This window comes from Miniopterus natalensis, chromosome 17 (genome assembly GCF_054644295.1).
Source record: "Miniopterus natalensis isolate mMinNat1 chromosome 17, mMinNat1.hap1, whole genome shotgun sequence".
Classification (NCBI taxonomy): domain Eukaryota; kingdom Metazoa; phylum Chordata; class Mammalia; order Chiroptera; family Miniopteridae; genus Miniopterus; species Miniopterus natalensis.
Genome location: NC_142097.1, coordinates 17,058,610 through 17,077,090, shown reverse-complemented (window position 1 = coordinate 17,077,090; position 18,481 = coordinate 17,058,610). Strand labels below are relative to the sequence as shown.

The window sequence follows — 18,481 nt, the reverse complement described above, 5'->3', positions numbered from 1 at the left end:
CTGTCCTTTGACCTTCACTGCCCCTGTAGCATCTTTACTGCTCTGACATTCAAATCCTCTTCTGTCTCAATGGTGACTAGTCTTTCTTCCTGAGCACGATAGTCTGGAACTCTAAGACACTTTCTCTGATTGAAAATATCTCCTTGTTCTTAAGAAAAATACTAACATTGAGCTCACTGAAGTAATCTTAGCTTTTAAGTTAGACTTTGTGGTGTAAGGGCTTGGAGAATTTTGAGTTTCCCAGCCCCATTCAGAAAGCAGCTCTTGGTTGTATGAATTTTTCAACTCTGAGCAGCCCAGGGGAAAAGTAAACAAAAAATGTGGGTGAAGGTCAAACCTTCTCATCAGTTTCTCAGAAAACTAGAAGCCTACTGTTAAGGACACATACCAGTATTGGGTTTTATTGTTTGTTATCTGACCAAGGTCTGCCTCATAGATGGCACAGATCCTGGCCGGAGGGAACTACTTATCATACAACTACAATTCTTTGTTGTTCAGCATAGGTGATGGAAACAAACACTAATTTCTAATAAAATTGTTACACTACAGTGGTACAGAGCTGTGCTTACAGTGAGTAAAGCTTGGTCAGCTCGCTGCTATGGACGTGGTTGTTGTATTTGTGTTCGCCGCCTGACCTTGTGCTCTCCCTAGGTGGTTAAGTCCAATTGCACTCAGCTGTCCTGCAACCCTGGCTCCCCCTGGTGGAAGATTAAGGACAACACTAATAAGGGCTGAAACTGAGGTTTAATGTTAATATTAATTCAAGAATAGCCTGTTTAACAATTGCTGTGGTAGCGGGGAAGCAGGAACCCTAAGAATCAGGGCAAAATGCAGCATATTTCATCTCTGGCTCTTGGAGATCTGTAAAAAGCTCAAAGTAGCTTGGCTTAGCCACCACCCATACCTAAAGCTCCTTGGCTGAATTTCCACCTTTGTAGTCTACAGGCGCAACAAATTTGTGCACGTGCCTGGCAAGCCCATTGCTCCAGGAAGCCTGGTTAGCTTCCCTCATTCCTCTCCCAGGCCCAATGAAGCCAGAGATGCCAGTGGTTGGCCAGCACTAAGGGTCAGGCCACTCTGCCTCTGATGTTGGCCTCCCACTCCGCACTTGGCAGAAGGTAAAGAGAACAAGAGTCCAACCCAGCCCCCACCCCACTGACTGAGAGGCACAGTGATCCTGAGAGATGCCTAGCCAACCCCAAGCCTCAGGAGGGAAACATACATACCCTAGTAGAAGGGGCAGCTTCCTGAAAGGAGAGCAAGGAAAGCAATCAAGGGGCCCCTCTGGGTCAAAACGAGAGCATGAGACCCTGGGGGCAGAAATAGCAAGGGTGGCCAAGCGTGCACTGGTTTATTGACCAAACCTCACGTTCCAAACAACTTGTGTGACAGACCAGGAAACTCCAGGCGTGTGGCAGCTGAACACAGAGGTCCTGGTGGAAAGCTCTACTGGAACACAATGTAGGCTGGGCTTACAGGGGAGGTGAGCCTTGGAGGAGTCCTACATGGATCTTCTGGAGAAAACAGTTATAGCCCACTCACCAAAAAAAGAACCCCATATTCAAATGGTGCAAACAATTAAGAGACCCACTGTGGCCCATGATGAAGAGTTCTGCAGCAACTGTGGGATGAGTGCTATTCTTCAGGAACCGAGCCTGGCCACTCGGCCTCAGCTGGCCTACCAGTGAAGGCCTGAGGGTGGTGTCTTCTCATCTTTATTGCTTTCCAGGGAGAAGGGAGGGATCCGGACATCAAAGTGGGAGCCATCAGGCCTCTCAAAGCGGAACGTACCCCTGTAGGTCAGAGAAGCTAGTTCAGAAGGAGGGAGGGCTGAGGCCCTCTTGAGGATCTGGGTAGCCCTATGCCCTCAGCTCCAGAACCACAGCAGGATAGGGCAGGCCTCACTCGTGCCAGCATAACACTGGTCCAGAGACCCAAGAGCCCTTCCTGGCCCTCATGAAAGAAAAAAATACAACTGTCCTGATTCTCACCCTTAGATGCACACTGCATAAAAAACCCAACTATACTTTCAGGTTAAGGAGTAAAATACCAGGAGGGAAAATTAACTATGTAGGCAACTCTGCATCATCAAATCACCAGACCTCTTTGGCTTAAGTTCTTAGTCCACAAAACCACAGGGAACCAGCAAACACAGTCATAAAAAATCAGATGAGTCCCCCCCAACAATGAATGGCAGGTAAGGTTCCGCCTCAGGACTTAACTTGGCCCAGGGTTAATTGCAAGCTATGAGCTCCCACTTTTCTGACCTGCAGCTTGTGTCTGTGGTTAAACTGCCCCTGCCTCAGCCCCAGCCCCAGCACATGCTCACTCACCACATATGCCCACTGGAAGCTTGTAGGGAGACGTGGCTGCTGTACTGGAATGCAGGCTGCTCCTTGGATAACACTGGTTCCTGTCAGGGTTCAGGCAAAACAGGTCAGGCCAGACAAGCTCCCTGTACCCTGGGGACAGATGCTACTGCCAGTTCATCAGGACTGGATGCCCCCTCATGCCTCCCACAATGACAGCCTGCCAGTGCTTCCGCCACTGCACAGCCATGGACCTAGGCCTTTTATTCTAACTCTGGGAAAGATCTGAGGGCACCGGGCAGAGATGCTAAGCATAGGACCTACTTTGTAAATACCCCTCCCAGCGTCCATTCACTGAGTGCCTAAGTGGAAGGCCCCATGGCAGTGCTCTGCAAACCCTGGCTAACTCAAGTCTCCAAGGACTCATAAGGTAATAGATATAATCCCCATTTCAGCAGTAAGAAACTGAGATTTTGGTTAAATAACTTACCCAAAGTCATGGTGAGTGAAGAACACAGATGGCATTTGAAGCCAGACTACCCAACTCCAAAGCCCTATCCTTACTCTCTATCCTACCGTTTCCCTAAGTCCCTGCTGATTTAGATAAATGCTTGTTAAATGTGACCCCTGCCCACTTTTCATGACTTTATTCCTCAGGAAATAGGGTGGGGTAGTACAGGAATTGAAAAATCAGATCTCAAGGACCAGCAGAAGATGTAAGCATGTAAAAAGGCAAACGGACACCAGGAGTAGTGGGGGGTGCATGCCCCATCTAAGGGCATTCAAATTCAATTTTTAAAAAGGCTCTGTGCTGGCAAAAACTCGACACCAGCTTTTTTTTTTTAATCCTCACCCAATGATGTTTTTCATTGGCTCTAGAGAGAGGAAGGGAGAAAGAGAAACATCAATCAGTTGCCTCCTGTACATGCCCCAACCGAGGACTGAACCCATGTGGGTATGTGCCCTGACCAGGAATCGAGCGCACAACCCTTCAGTGCACAGGACGGTGCTCCAACCAATTGAGCCACGATGGTTAGGGCTACACCAGCTTCAATTTCAGACTTACTTGGATTCCAATCTAGGTCCTACCACCACTAGCTATGGGACCATAGGCTAGTTATTTAACTTAGTCTCATTTTCTCCATCTGTGAAATGGGTTGTAAGAAACCTATCTCACAGAGTTGTAATGTTTCTCACCAATGCATTCACACCCAGAGCCTCTGTCCCTAACCACAGAGGAGGAAGAAACCACACATTAAGCCCCCGAGCCTGCTGGGCCGGACCAGGGACTGGGAATTATTGGCCCATTAATGATGATGCTTACCCTGCCCACCACCCCTCGGCCTCGCACTGTCTCCAAGGTGCCAGATAGACTGAATATCCTCCAGTGTCGCTCCCGGAGCTGTACCACGTCACTGTCAAGGTTCTCCAAGCGGATACAGTAGCGCCACTGTGGGAGTGGGGGAGAGAGTTCACATCTGAGAAAGTAAACTTTGGACTAGTCTGCCCAAAATTCTAAGAGCGCAAAAGGCAAAAAAGGCTGACACCTGCATTGCACAGGCCCCACTCCCCAGACGTAAACTCCCTTATCTAATTTGTCCCCCCATGCACCCCTCCTCAGGTCCTCCTACCCCGGGGAAGACACTCACCCAGTAGACGTGGGAATTCTGGGCTTCCTGCGGGGGGAAAAAAGAATTTAAGTCCCAGAGAAGAGGGCAGGATCAAGTGTGTTCCACTCAACATCTCTCCAATGGAGTAGACATATTCCAGGAAGGCTGCAGAGCCAGAACAATGCTGTATCTGTGGATGATGATGACTGAACTACAGCCAACAAGCCCACTGTGAGGGGACAGCCTCCCCTGGGTCCATTCCTGGCCTCTTTTCCTCTTATTCACAGGACTCATCGCTTTCTCTGGACCAAATCCCTGCCAGCTGCTGCTCCCTACCCCTCACTGCTGGCCCAGGCCACTGCCCTCCTCTTCGGCCCTACCATAGCCCAACCTTATTACGTTACTTGGTATGGTGTATGTTGACATCCTCCACTACCATGAGGTCTGGAAGGCAGGGACAATGTATTATTTTATCTTTATCCCCAGGACCTAGTTTACAGCCAGGCAAGAAATAGTTCAAAAAATATTTGACTAATGCATAAAAAGTATGAGGATCAGCCTACAATGATTTAGACAAGTATGTGTATATTCTTCATAAACAAGGCTCCCTTTGAGCCAGAAGAGAAGGAAGAATCAGCCTGGAGGACTCCTCCTGGGACCCAAAGGTTTCCCTGCTCTAGGTCTTGGTGTCAGCCATTGCCAAGAGGCTGCTCAACCCCACCCAATACATGGAGGATTCAGACGCACAAGCACAGGCACATGCTTGAAATGTGGAATCTGCTCCAGCAGTCACACTGGGAATACCATAGAGAATCTGGGGGCCTAGCCCTAAGGAAAGGGGCCATGCTGGGCACATACCCTCATGCCCATGTAGAAGGGGATGACAGTGACACGGATGTTCTCGGTTGTTTCCCGATGGACATCGGAGAGCTCTAGCCAGGGGTGATTCTTCTCTTGCCAGGCCCGTAGTGTCTCTCGAGCCACAAAAGGGGGTGCTGGGGCAAAAGGATGACTGGTTAGTCCAGACAGAGTCCAGGGCATTATACCCACTTTCCAACTGCCCCTCCTAGAAAACCCTTCCCAGTGGTGGCCCAGGTAAACAAGACACCCAAATGTGAAGCAAAACACAGGCTAGAAGGCACAGAGCTGCTTCCAAGAAGCCCTGAGAAGGTATGTGGCATCATGGGAAGAGAACTGGACTGGGAGTTAAGAACCCTGGTTTTCAGACCTCGCTCTGCCACTAACTAGAAATCTTGAGTCCCTTCTCATCTCAGCCTGTTTCCATAGCCATCCACCTGACAGGTCTAATGGGAGGCTGAATAAAATTGTGGAAACAGAGCTTTGAAATTACTTCTACAATACTATCTTTGAAGAAAGGGCCCTCCTTCCCCAGCTTCTCTTCTTGAAAGATTACCTTTTGTCTGGTCATAGAGAAGAAATCTTTCAAAGAGCTCATGCTGAATGGGAACCTGATCGGTGGAGGTGTAGGGGAGGATGTCTTCATGGCTGACATAGTCCAGTCCTGGCACAAAGAGGCAAAGAGACAGTGAAACTCATGTAGGAGAGGGGAGGAACAGGGCTGAGAAGAAACACAATTCCTGGCCTTGTCCTAGGATGGGATAACCCTGGTACCATAGCTCTCAGCATCTATAATCCCTCCCAGCAGATTAGAGGACATCAGAAAGGCATCCAAATCATCTCCCTGAGACACACCAAACCCCACATTGACAGGCACAATTCAGATGCTCATACTCACCTGGGATGGCATAGAGGGCCCGGCTGTCGTCATGGTTAGCCAAGAAAGTCACAGCTTCTGTCTGAGATCTCTGAGACTAAGGCAAGAAGCAAGTCAGCCTTTCTTAGTCACTCTCCAGTCCTGAGGACTTGGGGACCAGTACTGATCTGGGCTGTCTGAGCCCTCTCCCTCCCTTAGTCTCCATTGGGGTTCAGGCCTTTCCCATGGAAAGGAACCCCAAGCCCAGCCTTCTTGCTTACTTACTATATGTGGACAGTCTCGGGCATCAATCAGCACCTGATAGTAAGTGTGAGTTTTGCCTTTCACCTCCTTAGAGCCATGGCCAGCAGGATTCTCTGCTCTACAGGGTAGAAGCCCAAGATCACCCGAAGAGAAACCGAATCAGTGTCTGCCCCAGCTCCCCACCCCAGTCCCTCCTCATCTAAACTGGTGCCTGATCTGAAGGGGCTTTAGCAACACCCAGCCCAGCTGCTCCCCAGTCAGGGGCAAACAATGGAATGTGGAGGACCCATGGCACAGAGTCATCATTTGTCCTCTCTGGCTGCCTCTTGGAAGAAGGAGCAGATGCTGAGAAAATCAAATTCCTGCCTCAGTCCCTAGAGCCCGAGTACCCTACACTTCTCACATTCCAGGGGCTGTCTGTGGTCACTGAATGAAGCTGGGCCTTTTGTTTTTTAATGTATTCTAATGATGATAAGAGATTAAGGGGAAGATTCTAACTGAATGTCCAGAAATCAAGATGGCTAGTCCCCCAATGCCTTCTGGGTAATTATAATGCAAACCGAGAATAGCTTGGGAGAGTATCCTGCAGAGGCCTAAAGGGATCCTCTGCTTAAGACTGTCCCTGGCACTCAGCATTAGTACCAGGGAGTACTCTGGGGCTGTTCCTAAGGCCCAGGAAGATGCTATCTTTACTCCTAGAATCCCAATTACATCTGTCACGAGTCAGGCCTCCTTCTGAGGACACTGTGAGGCACAATGCAGGGCAACTTACTTTTCTGGAGCTGCAGAAGCCACGTCCCGGTCATAGAGTCTGGCCTGCCAGGGAAATAGGACGACACCTCGGTAGCCAAAAACACTGTGAAGGAAAAGCTGGGAGGAAAGAGAGGCCTCAGTGAGCCAGCAAGTGCATGCAGGTGGGACCCAGACCACAAAGCAGCACAGGTGTGACAACTCCAGCACACGGTCTTGGCACTCTTCCTTGAACTCCGTGATCCACCCAACTGCAGAACACTCTTACCCTCTCCCTTCCTGGCTGACTTCTACTCATCCTTCAGGCCAGTATGTAGGCCTCTAAGAAGTGTTCCCTGACCTCCCCTCCACTTAGCCCAGTGCACAGCCATTGACCATTTGCATATCATAATCCCTTTCTAAACTGTCAAGTCCACAAAGGCACTGCTTTCTGATTTAACTCCAATGCACAATGCCCAGTCCATTGTAGGTATACAAAATGTTGGAAAAAACAAAAAGTCCTCCTTACCTACAAGAAGCCTAAATCTATCTCAGTGCATTTGGCACAAAGCTGATAGAGAAAAAGAGCCTCAGACCGAGAGTTTACAACACTGTGGAAGAGCTCAACTATGATAATAAAGCACCAAAGGTGTGCTTTCTGAACACTCCCTACACTGGCTTCCCACCATCCACAATGTTAGAGGACTCTTCAGTAACGTGACTTTCTCCTCGCTATAGTCCAAACCATCTCTGTCCACACTAATTTGGACAGAGAACCCACTGATACATGAAATGCGTTCAAATCCAGGAAAACAGAAACCCACCTTTAAACATCTGTGACTCTGGTCTGGCACCAAACACCAAGGCAGAAAACCAAAACATTCAATCCTATAGCCAAATCTGACCCTTTCAGAAACAGAGCTACACCATGAAAATGAAAGATGACCCAGCCCAGCACTCACCTGCCCAGTCTCGTATTTTCCATTCTGTTTTGGCACCTCAAACACACCAACTGTTTCCAAAACTTTGCCCTCTGGTCGGTTTCTGATTAGGAAGGACAAGAACAAGCAACTGAGCAGCTAAAGAGGTAACAGAACTTATCCATCAGAAAAGGCTATTAAGATACCAAAGGGCCAAGGCCGTGACATCAGAGAAGGGTCAGGTTGTGGGGCCAGCTGAAACAATAGGTAAGGGTCTTGCCACATCACCACTCCACAGAGCTTCTGCCTATCCTCCTCTAAGGTCCAGCCACAGGCTCCTCCTTGGTTGCCATGTTAGGTCTGAGCTCCCAGATCACTGTTTCTCTCCATTCTCAGCATTCTTCATGTTGCGCCTTCATACCCTGCTTAATTGTGCTCCTTGTCTCCCTTTCCTCCCTGAGCCACCCTCCTGATCTCCCACAGCACTTTAACTGTCCTTCCCACCTTGCATTTCAGTTATTTGTATCCATGTCTTATCTCCATTAGAGACCAAGTTCCCTGGGAGCAATGACTGTGTCTGATTAGCCAGTGTTACCCCTCAGAGCCTAGTGTGTACCAGGAGCTCAAAAAATTGTTGTTCTGTGTTATAATTCCATGCCTGTCAGCCCCCCTCCCCCAAACTGCAGTCTTCACTTTGCGCTTGAAGGGCTTCATCATCCTCTCTAGATTTCCTACTGTACTCCCTACATTGCACCTAGTAGTCTCCCAATCTAGTTTTTGTTCAGATTTACATCAGTTTGCACAGGGGTCTGAAAATGCAAATAGTCATAATCTCTCCCCAATATAAGTGTCTAATCTCAGCCACTAAAAGGCCAGTTCTCTGAGCAGCGACCTCTCTGGACAGGTGCTTATTCTAGGGGCTTTTCAAAGCACTGTTATTCTTACTATTTTTGAGATGTGGCCATGTTTCCTCCTACTTGATCCACTAGCCCCAATTTGATCTGCCTGTCCCATCCCTAGAGATAATGTTCACACCATCCCCATGGCCTCAAGCCCCCTTCACCAAATCACATAGAGAGAACCGGTCTCCCCAAGGGTCACACTGAAACCGGGGGGGCCGTGCAGGGTTCAGGCTCAAGTCCTGTTTTCAACTTAGAACATCTTTCTAAGGGAGGCCTTGCCTCAATCCGGGGCTGGGGGGGGGGGGGCCCGTCAAACTCAAAAGCCCTAGGACTTAACTAAAAGGCTGTCCACTAACAGCAGCGCTGGAAGATCTCCACTCGGGGAGGTAGGATTCACTAGGAGGGTTACTGGTTCCCCCTCAGAGCCAGCCCCGCACAACCCAGGGGTCTGGAGCGCGCTCCCTTCTCTGCTCCTGGCACACATCCCAGGCGGCGCAGGTCGGCTCCCGAAGGGGACCCTCTCTGTGTCGAACTCCAATCACTCTCAGGGGCCCAGACCTCCTGGCCTCCTCTCTGGCCAGGAACACGCTCCCTAGGCTACGGGCCCCTGCCCCGCGGTCGGTCCCTCACCGGGACGAGAGGTGCCTCCGCGTCGTGCTCGCCGCTGGTAGGAAGGCCCCAGCTCCACCTGCCGCACAGAGCGGCCTTGGCCCCCGGGCCCCGGTCAGCGACCGGGACCACCAGCGGCTGCCCACGGCCAGGGCCCGCCGGGCCACACAGCCCGCCATGTCCCCCCCGAGCGTCTGCTGTGCTGCTGACACAGGGCCCGACCCGCGGCCGGGAGGCGTCCCGCCCCCGCCCCACACTGCCCCGCGCCGCGCCCCGCCCCCTTGGCCCTCTGGCCCGCCTCGCCCAGCCAGCTCCGTGCTCCTTCCGGCGGAAGTCCCTGCTCGGGGGTCACCTGACCGTAGAGTGGGCTAGAAATGGCGTCTTACTTGATTGCTGGTGAGCGGCTTGTGCGTGCTTTGGCCCCTGGCGGGGAGCTGGAGCGAGAGCAGCTGCCACGGAAGCTGCGGGCAGAGCTTGAGGCTGCGTTGGGGAAGAAGCACAAGGGCGGTGATGGCTCTAGTGGCCCCACACGCCTGGTTTCCTTCCGCCTGGTCCGAGATCTGCACCAGCACCTGAGAGAAAGGGGTGAGGCCCGTTCTCCAGTTCGGAGTCGCCTCCTTTTTTTCCAGAGTCTGTTCCTTCTTGAGGTCTTTTTCCCGCATCTAGCATCTTTATTCATCTCTCTTTCGCTCGCGAAACGGTCATCGAGCCAACCCAAGAGTCGCCTCATAAATCCTAAGGCAACTTACTCCCTTCCCAACTTCCATGGGAGTTTCTTATGGATTACAAAATTTATTGGTGCAATTTCTGCTTTCCTGAGAGTCGCCACTTCACTTCCAGGCCCAAGTAGGCCCACCTGATCCTTCAGGAAGTCCAAGTTCTAACCCAGTACCACCTCACAGGTTCAGTTTCTTCCTTTTAAGCCACATCAGAAACCAACTAAGCATAGTGCGTTTGTCCTGTTTGGGAATCTGTATTTCTTCCCATCTCAAAAGCAAAAGTAGTCAAATCTGAATTTTTTTGTGTGTGTGTGATAGGATGATAGAAAGCTGTGTTGAAAAATCTGAACTGGGAGAAGCAAATGAGTTCTAGTCCTAGCTCTGTCACTGACTCCCATTGGAGAAATCATTTCCTTGGGCCTCAGATCCCTTAAGGGTAAAGGGAGGAAACAGGACATACTGGCATGTGAGGTCTTTTGTCAGAATTAGCATAGCCCACCGAGAAGTGCAAAGGGTAGACTGCTTAACTGTTAGAACTAAAAAGGACTTTAGAGATCCTCTAGTACAGTGTCCTCTGAGTATTCACTAAGACTTAAACCTATTCAGGGCAGTTCTATCATGGCCACCGAAATGACTTAACCTAAAGGCAAATGTAAATCGCTTGCTTACATGTTAGCTGTGACATTGCCAGGATAATTGAGAGTTGACAGTTAAACTCAGCTGTGCAGCACTAGGAGATGATTATGTGGAATTCTCTTACATTCTTCCTAATTGAAAATGATTCTGGAGATGAACTAGTATAGGAATGCTCGTGTTTTATTTTAGTCAAAAGAATAGAAAGACCTTCTCTGATCTTAATGCTTTGAGTTTAGCTCTATGGATCATTATGTTTGTGGAAATCTTTTCTTTGCAGATTCCATACTATACCTTCATGAGCTCCTAGAAGGCAGTGAAATCTATCTCCCAGAGGTGGTGAAGCCTCCTAGGGTATGTAAGGGATATATTTGTGAGAGTGGGTGTTGGCTGAGTTGAGCTTATTTGTGATACATCCAGATTTATAGGTCAACTTTTGGGTTCAAAAATTTGTCTTTTAAATCCTTGGGAGCTGAGGAGGGGGGAACCAGATATTGTCCTCCATGTTTGACAGCTTAGAAAACATCCATAAAAAACAGTTTCCAAAGGAGTGGAGGCAGAACTGGTACATGGATCTCCTGTACCCTTAGCGGTACTTTGCCCCCTGAAACCAATGATTGTGACATGCTTTCTAGCAAGCTGGGAATATCATCCTTCTCATTTTATTTTCCTGCCTTAGAACCCAGAGCTAGTTGCCCGTTTGGAGAAAATTAAGATACAGCTGGCCAATGAGGAATATAAGCGGATCACCCGCAATGTCACCTGTCAGGTAAGGGCCTGTTCTTCAATACATGGACTTAGTAGCCCTGGAAAGCAGGGCCCTGCACTGGGAAGAGGCACAGAGGAAAGAAACAACACAGAATGGTTCATATACTAAGGACCAAAGATGCTCTGTGTTACATGCAAACCAAATATAATTCCCAATTCATTCCCTGAGACTCTGGGCTTAGATGGTGTCTGATTCTTACAAGTTGTAGAGGTAGGAATGAGCATTGGAGCCTTTCTTCTGACAGGGCTCCCTACTATTCTCTGCATTCTCCTGCCCTGGAGCAGTAGAGGGGTAGATGAATACTGGGAGCCTATGTCCTTTCTTTGAAATGCTTAATCTGTGGTACAAAAAAGAATCCAGCTGGTCACAGACGAAGGAATCCATGGAGCCCGGCCAGGCGTGGCTCAGCAGTTGAGCATCAACCTAGTACCCAGGATACTGAGGTTCTATTCCCAGTCAGGGCACATGCCCAGGTTGCGGGCTTGATCCCCAGTCAGGGGCATGCAGGAGGCAGCCGATCAATGACGACATCTCTCATCGTTGATGTTTCAACTCTCTCTCTCCCTCTTCCTTCTTCTCTGAAATCTATATATATATGTATAAAATCCATGGAGAAGAAAGAGGTAATGTTTTGGGGAATAAAAAGGTCTGAGCCCAGACTAACATATGGATACTCTCTGGGCTGCCTCTGAGCTGCTTCTGTTCTGAAGTCATTTGCTTTTGCTTTTTCCCAGGATTCAAGGCATGGTGGGATTCTAAGTGACCTGGGCAAGGAAGGTGAGATACTAGGATGTCACATGCTAAAGTCTGTTCCTGCAAGGGATTAATCATGGCACTTCTTCCCACCCCAGTGTTCTGGGGTTAAGCCTGAGCTATTCAGGTTTGCTGTTTAAGGGAAACCCAGTTGATGGGGGAGGCAGCTATGAGACAAGAAGGCCTCCTGGAGGATGCTGACCTAAAGGTTTCTTTCCTGCATTCCTCCTCAAAGTGAGGTCAGTGAAGGCTCTGGTCATCAGCATCTTCAACTTCATTGTCACGGTGGCAGCTGCCTTTGTCTGCACTTACCTTGGAAGCCAGTATGTCTTCACAGAAATGGCCTCGGTGAGTAGGCACTGGGCAGAATAGGGGGCTCCAGGTGGGGGCGTTAGTGGGAAAGGGAGATGTATGTGAAAATGCCTTACATAGGTTAGGTGTTGAACAAATATTTATGCACTAAAAAAGAGGAGCATTTGAGCTTTTGAGTAGTCTTAGAGGAGCATTTGAGCTTTTGAGTAGTCTTGTGGGTAGATAATAAGCTCAAGAGAATTAAGATCCTCTTTTCTTCCCTTTCCTCCAGCTTATGGGCTGGGTTGGGGTCCTCTTCATCCTTATTAGAGGTGTTGGAGGCTGCAGAGTTGGTGGCTGGCCTCCATCCCCTGAGCCTGGTTCTCTCCCTCCCCAGCGGATACTGGCTGCGTTGATCGTCGCCTCTGTAGTGGGTCTAGCCGAGCTATATGTCATGGTGCGGGTGATGGAAGGCGAGTTGGGAGAGATATAACCGGTGCTTCATCATCAAAACCTGGAGACGGTTTGGAGGGGCTCCAGGCTCCCAGCTGCCAATCACCGACTCTCAGTCAACCCATCAGGTTCTTTGTGTTCAGGGCCATGCCAAGGCTACCTGCTGTTTCTGTGGAGAGTCTCATCCTCTGTCATTTTCCAGAGGGGGCAGCAGAGGAGACTCAGACAACTGAAAAGGACTGGTCTGCCAGTACCTTCTCCTTCTCCTGATGGCTCTCTGCCTTCTCCAGTCCATTCTGGGCACTGCTGGGGCTGGGGTTTTCCATTGAGAGTGAATGGAGTCCGGGCCTTCCCATACTGCCTGAACTTGCCCAAGTGCACATATCAGTCGTCGTTCTTGTTCCACACATCTTTGATGCTGACCTGTAACTTAGTTCTGAAGCCGCCAAGAAAACAGAATGGATTCCCTTTCTCCACGTTATGCTGGAAGAGGAACTGATAGAGGACGTCAGGGAAGAGGAAGAGGAAGGTGGGTTGGTACAGAATGGTGGGAGTGGAAGTAAGGCAGCTACCTTTGTGGGATCTTTGTTTCTACTTTTGCCCTCTCCCTTCTGCTTGCCTTTCTCAGGTTCTCTGTGTGCTTCCTTCTGCCTCTCTACCATCCACCAGCCCTCCTTAAACTTCCCACCTTCTCTGCACCCTTTGCTCTGTCTCCAAAAATGAAAACAATTCAGGTAGCAAAACAGTGTATCTGCTTTTAATTGCAAAATCCCTTTACTTGTTTGTGTTTGTGGGGAGAGTATGCCTCAACTAGTAAAGGGAGGGACAGGGGCAATTTTCAGATTTAATTATATATATAAATATGAATAAACATACACATTAATGTGTATACCTAATATATACATTATGAATATGTATACATGTTTTTATACATGAGCCTAATACAGGATGTTTTATGTGGGTTCTCAGACATGTCTGGGTAGATGCAAAAAATAGTATGTAAATGCTCACAGTTGACTAATTGTCTTATGTAGTTGCTTTTGGTCTTTATCACAATCTTGGAGGTTGGAAAAGGAAATGGTCTTAGGCCCCTTTTCCAGAAGACAAAACTGAGGGTAAGAGAGATCAAACGACCTACTCTGATCCTTCCTGTGTTAAATGGAGCCAAAGACTCCTAGATGGTCCTGAAGTCTCTGTGTAATGTTAAATTTCCAGAACTTAGATTGGTGGTGTGATGATAGAATCTGTGTAAGGCACAATAAATATTTATTACATTCAGTGTGCTTTTATTTCCAATCCGTGACAATACAAGAGCCCAAAGACTTTTACAGTTCTGAGAATTGTGCAGGGTCTGCTCCTAATGGTAGGCTCCATCTTTCCATTTGTTCACTGCATGAGCTCTGGTGCCCCCCTCCCCGGCGCTCTTCTGTTCTTAGAAATTATACACTCATTGGCTGAGTAGACATTCCCTCTACAGGGTTTGCCTGTTTCTTAATACATAGCAAGTAGAGCCTATCACGGCAGTATTCTATATAAGAATATATATGTAAAATATATATATATATATAAGAAATATATCTATATAAGAAATACAGAAGGGTTTTGGCCCTTCTGTTCACCACTTTGTTGAGAAAACTTAGGATTTCTGTTGTTGGTTGGCAGAAATGAAAGCTGAGGGGGGAAAATGTAGGTGGCATTTTACAGTGTTTCTAGCAACCTAAACTGTTTTAAGATTAAGTTTTTAAAGCTTTGTGGAGATTCCTAGCTCCGCTTACCTGTGCTGAACTCTGTGGGCCAGGGTACCCGCATATCCTTAAGCTTTCACATCCCCCAGGTACCTGCATTCAGGTTGGAAGACTTCCAAATTTTAGCTAAAGAGCAGGCCTCCTCAGATAGCTTCTGACTCAGGGTGTCTTCTCATGATGAGATTGGGGTCATTCCACACACACCCCTTTCATTAGAACGTGGTCATTACCTCATTCCAGCTGACTCACAAGCCAAAGGCTTCTGTGGCATTGAGCACTTACTGAAACCTCCTTTATGGCCCAAGTACTGTGCTAGCTTCTGGGGATAGAGAGGTAAACAGCCTAGTTCCTGCCAAGGAAATGGCCACTGTGCAAGGTAGTTTCTCTCTGTAAGGGCACAGTTAGAAATAGGAATTGGTGGCCTGTCCTGCAGTTCTCATCACAGAAAAGGGAACTTGCTGCTCTCAGTCAGTCACTTCCTCTGTCTCACCAGACCATGCTTTCTCTGGTGCAGTCTTGGTCCAGGGCTTCCTGGGGAGAAATGGGAGTGCTCAACAGGAGGCCAGAGGAACAGGAAGTTTGGGCCCTTCCAAGTTTCTCATGACCTGCTGTATAGAGAGGGAATGGGAACTAGTGTTGTGTTGAGAGCTTTTACAACACATCACACACGTGAAGCCCTTCACCTACATTATTGCTCTCATTTCCAAAATGGAGAGGAGACAAGTATCATCCCCATTTTCAGGCTCATAGATTCAGAGAGTTGCAAGGTTACGTGGCAAAGCCAGGATTTGCATCTGATTGCAGACTCCATGCTTTCCTCCCTGAAGCAGAGCAGCTCCAGAAGAGGAGGCGGCGGGATTGTCCTGGGACCAGTGGGATCAGGAGCAAGAGTTGCCAGCAGAGGTTCCCACCTCCCCAGGGTCTCAGCAAGAGCCCTAAGGCCTTCAGTTAACTGTCTCAACTATTCCCAGCAGAAGCTGGGGTAATACCTCCCACCCAGAATCTGTGTGGAACTTGACCCATTTAGGGATTTGGTAATGGAGCTAAATTTCAAAAGCAAATGGCCCTCTCATCCCCATTCATTTGCATCACACAACAATCCAGATTAAGGTACAGAGTTTGGGTTTTATTTGGAGATTAGTTGGTATTACAGATGACAGTGATACCGAAACCCAATGCTGCCATGCACACACCACCCTACCACATCCTAAATCTGTCAGGCTCTCTCCACAGCCCCAGGTCAGAGGGCAGCCTATCTGATCTTTATGAAAATTAAATCAGTGTAAGCTCCAAGCTCCTATTTCTACTTTATTACTTTAATATCCCTTCATCTTCAGATCCATGATTCTGATTAATTTGTCCAGGTGGTAGGAGGTCAGAAGAGACCCTCAACTATGAAAGGGTTGTTCCCTTGCAGTCTAGAATTAGGATTAGCACACTGTAATATCCTAGCTCACTTAGTAGTTAGGTGCTGGCTTGAAGATGAGGGGCAGCTGCACATTCTTTAGAGGGAGGAGGTGCCTTTGGCTCGGATGAGAAGAGTTCGGGACCAGGCGTGGCAGGAGAGGTGGAAAACATAGCCCCACACCTTACCCCTCTGAAGGTACCTCCTGCCGAGATATTGGGCATATGCCCCAGGAGGTACAGATTGCTGGGTAGCAGAAGCCAGGCTCCACTTACTCCATAAGACCCACATCTAGGCTGGCCTGGAAGATGGTGGAAGGGAGGGGTCCCTGAGCTAAACATTCTTCCCATAAGAAAACACCCTTGTGTAAAAGAAGGGGGTGTGGATCCACTTCTGATGTGTTCAGTCCTAAGGGGCAGGTGGGCTACAGGAGTTAGAGGTGGGGGTTTGCAAGTTCTCAACCTATATTAGGAGTGGCCCAGGTTGGTGACAATGGCCGAGGTATAGATAAGGTCAGACAGGCTGCCCAGTGAGGTCTGAGAAGTAACTTGCTCTGAAGAAAGGTGGACCCCTGAAGCCCCAGCTGACCCCCATGGAGCTACAGCTTTAGCCCCCACCTGGCCCTGCCCTGGATCCAAGTCAGGAGCTGGACAGGAGGCATGTTGACACCCTGAGGTGCACTGAGGTGTGCTGTTGGAGAGTGGAAGTTGGCCTAGTATTTGGGGCTCCTGAGGCTGCTGGAGGGTATCTGGAAGAGAACAGGGTCTCTGGGGGGGCTCAGGCCTGGGGCTTAGGCCTCCTGGCTTCCTGTTCTTGATTCTCTTGGCCCGCCGGTTCTGGAACCACACCTGGTAAGAGCGGAGGAAGAAGTGTTCTCTTCTGGTCCCAGTACCCCCTCCCCTGGCACAGGGAAAGCAGGACTTAGAGGCAGGATACTCAGAAGGAGCTGTGGGTCAAGCCCAGAAGCTGGCTGTGCAAGAGTACCCCCACCCTGAGAGGGGGTCACAGCTCACCTGTATCTTAGCCTCAGGAAGGCAGGTGACCTGGGCCAGATGCTCACGGGTGCCAATGTCAGGGTAGGGCCATGCCGCAAACACCCGCTCCAACTCCAACAGCTGCCCTCTGCTGAAGGTGGTCCGCTTTCTCCGGTGGGGACCCAGCCCACTGGCATAGCCTGTGGGCCGGGTTGGGGGTCAGTCCAGGACTCCAATAGCCTCTACACCAACCTCAAAGCCCCCAACAGACCCTGAAGCATCTGCTCCCTGCCCAAATTTCCCCCATCACATCCTCCCCCCGCCCACTCTTCCCACCAGATCACCTGTTGGCGATGCATCCGCAGGGTTAGCCATGGAGCTGGCAGAGAGTGAGGAGCCAGAGGGCCATGCTGAGGCTGTGCCCACACGGGACTCCTCCGTTAGGGGTTTTATCCTGCTCAGAGAGCTAGCTGGCCCCGCCTCCAGGAGGGGAGAGGTTTATCATCTAGCTCGAGGAGAGACAAGTGGCCGGGGCACTGATGGGGCTTGGCAGGGTATAGGTGGGGCAAATGTTTTGGGCCCCCTGCTCCTCCAGGGCTTCACAAAGGAAGCTGGTCCTAGCTCTCCTCCTTGAATGGCAAACTGTGGCAGCCTGTGTCTGAAATCCTGTTACTTCCTGAAAATTCTCCCAGGACTCATTCCAGGAAGCCAAAGAGATCCCTCTCTTCAGTGCTCCCAGTGCTTCAGCTGCCCCTCTGGAGCACTCAGCCTGGTGCTGGCTGCCTTCAGGGGAGAGTGGGTGGAGCCCTGTGCCACAACTGAGGACTAGGCTTCTGAGGCTGGACAGGGTGCGGAGGATGACGGGACAGCAGATGAGCTGGAGCCACCCACCCTCAGCAGGGCTGGGAGCAGCTCTCGCTACTAGATCTCCCTCAGATCTGCTTTAGAGCTTTACCTCCGTCTAACCCTTTCTCTCTGGCCCCTTGAAAGCCCAGGTGGGCTTCATAGAGTCCAGGAACCTGAAACCAGAGGAGGTTCCACAGGTACAATTGAGGGGTTTTAAGTAAGCTATTTGTAGCCTGGCTGGTGTGGCTCAGTGGTTGAGCATCGACCCATGAACTGAGGTCACTGGCTTGATTCCCAGTCAGGGCACTTGCCCCGGTTGCCAGCTGGATGCCCAGTAGGAGGTGCACAGGAGGAAGACGATTGATGTTTCTCTCTCATCAATGTTCTATCTATCCCTCTCCCTTTCTTTCTCTAAAAATCAATAAATAAAACATTTTTTAAAAATAGAAATGTTTGTATTTATATTGTATTCGTCCTTAAAAGTCTTCTGGGCCACTTTCTAAGAGAAGTAGGTACATTTGAATTTCCTTTGAGACCCTGCCTTCCCTCTCCTAACCTCAGTGCCCTGCACCTCAGACCCAAGACAGAGTCCTCAAAGAAAGGGGTCACTGGGAGAGCACAGTGACCAGTTCCCTAGGGACTCAGGTGTCTGAGATAACCACATTTCAGGCTCAGAATGGCCAGAAAACAGAGCCAGAGCCCCATCTCCTCTACCCCTTCACCCCTGCTCTGTCCTCCAAGACCCCAGATGTCAACTCCAAGAGGTAAAGCAAGCCCAGGGCTGAAGGGATGTTTGGTGACTCCTGTCATCATCAGAGGGGCTCAGGCTCCTGCTT

General features: G+C 49.6%; 3 protein-coding genes across 4 annotated transcripts; 1 reads left to right on the top strand and 2 right to left on the bottom strand.

The window, feature by feature from the left end:
- Positions 1-1,323: 1,323 nt before the first annotated feature.
- Positions 1,324-9,236, bottom strand: POLDIP2 (DNA polymerase delta interacting protein 2). Of its 2 annotated transcripts, XM_016201877.2 has the most exons (11): positions 9,079-9,236; positions 7,589-7,670; positions 6,670-6,767; positions 5,919-6,015; positions 5,676-5,751; positions 5,334-5,441; positions 4,778-4,914; positions 3,959-3,985; positions 3,634-3,759; positions 2,334-2,413; positions 1,324-1,793 (listed from the first exon to the last, which is right to left on the bottom strand). In XM_016201877.2, the coding sequence occupies exons 1-11, from the start codon at positions 9,234-9,236 to the stop codon at positions 1,679-1,681; spliced, it is 1,104 nt and encodes a 367-aa protein (XP_016057363.2). In that variant the 3' UTR covers positions 1,324-1,678. The 2 variants fall into 2 exon arrangements, with proteins under 2 accessions (XP_016057363.2, XP_087682147.1); XM_087826021.1 differs by lacking the exon at positions 3,959-3,985.
- A 188-nt stretch (positions 9,237-9,424) lies between these two features.
- On the top strand, positions 9,425-13,953 carry VMA12 (vacuolar ATPase assembly factor VMA12). The gene is made up of 6 exons (XM_016201893.2): positions 9,425-9,642; positions 10,690-10,763; positions 11,089-11,178; positions 11,913-11,955; positions 12,167-12,279; positions 12,620-13,953. Exons 1-6 carry the CDS (start codon positions 9,432-9,434, stop codon positions 12,713-12,715), a joined length of 627 nt encoding a protein of 208 aa, XP_016057379.1. The 5' UTR covers positions 9,425-9,431; the 3' UTR covers positions 12,716-13,953.
- A 2,339-nt stretch (positions 13,954-16,292) lies between these two features.
- On the bottom strand, positions 16,293-17,304 carry SEBOX (SEBOX homeobox). Its single transcript, XM_016201894.2, has 3 exons — positions 17,144-17,304; positions 16,839-16,999; positions 16,293-16,673 (listed from the first exon to the last, which is right to left on the bottom strand). Exons 1-3 carry the CDS (start codon positions 17,172-17,174, stop codon positions 16,293-16,295), a joined length of 573 nt encoding a protein of 190 aa, XP_016057380.2. The 5' UTR covers positions 17,175-17,304.
- Positions 17,305-18,481: the final 1,177 nt, after the last annotated feature.

Coding starts and splice junctions, on each gene's coding strand:
- SEBOX (XM_016201894.2), bottom strand. CDS start 17,174: ATGGCTAACCCTGCGGATGCATCGCCAACAG. Junction 17,000..17,143: donor TGCGGATGCATCGCCAACAG/GTGATCTGGTGG, acceptor CCCGGCCCACAG/GCTATGCCAGTGGGCTGGGT. Junction 16,674..16,838: donor TTCCTGAGGCTAAGATACAG/GTGAGCTGTGAC, acceptor CGCTCTTACCAG/GTGTGGTTCCAGAACCGGCG.
- VMA12 (XM_016201893.2), top strand. CDS start 9,432: ATGGCGTCTTACTTGATTGCTGGTGAGCGGCTTGTGCGTGCTTTGGCC. Junction 10,764..11,088: donor AGGTGGTGAAGCCTCCTAGG/GTATGTAAGGGA, acceptor TTCCTGCCTTAG/AACCCAGAGCTAGTTGCCCG. Junction 11,179..11,912: donor CCCGCAATGTCACCTGTCAG/GTAAGGGCCTGT, acceptor GCTTTTTCCCAG/GATTCAAGGCATGGTGGGAT.
- POLDIP2 (XM_016201877.2), bottom strand. CDS start 9,236: ATGGCGGGCTGTGTGGCCCGGCGGGCCCTGGCCGTGGGCAGCCGCTGG. Junction 5,752..5,918: donor CCCGAGACTGTCCACATATA/GTAAGTAAGCAA, acceptor TTCTTGCCTTAG/TCTCAGAGATCTCAGACAGA. Junction 3,760..3,958: donor AGAATTCCCACGTCTACTGG/GTGAGTGTCTTC, acceptor CCACTCCCACAG/TGGCGCTACTGTATCCGCTT.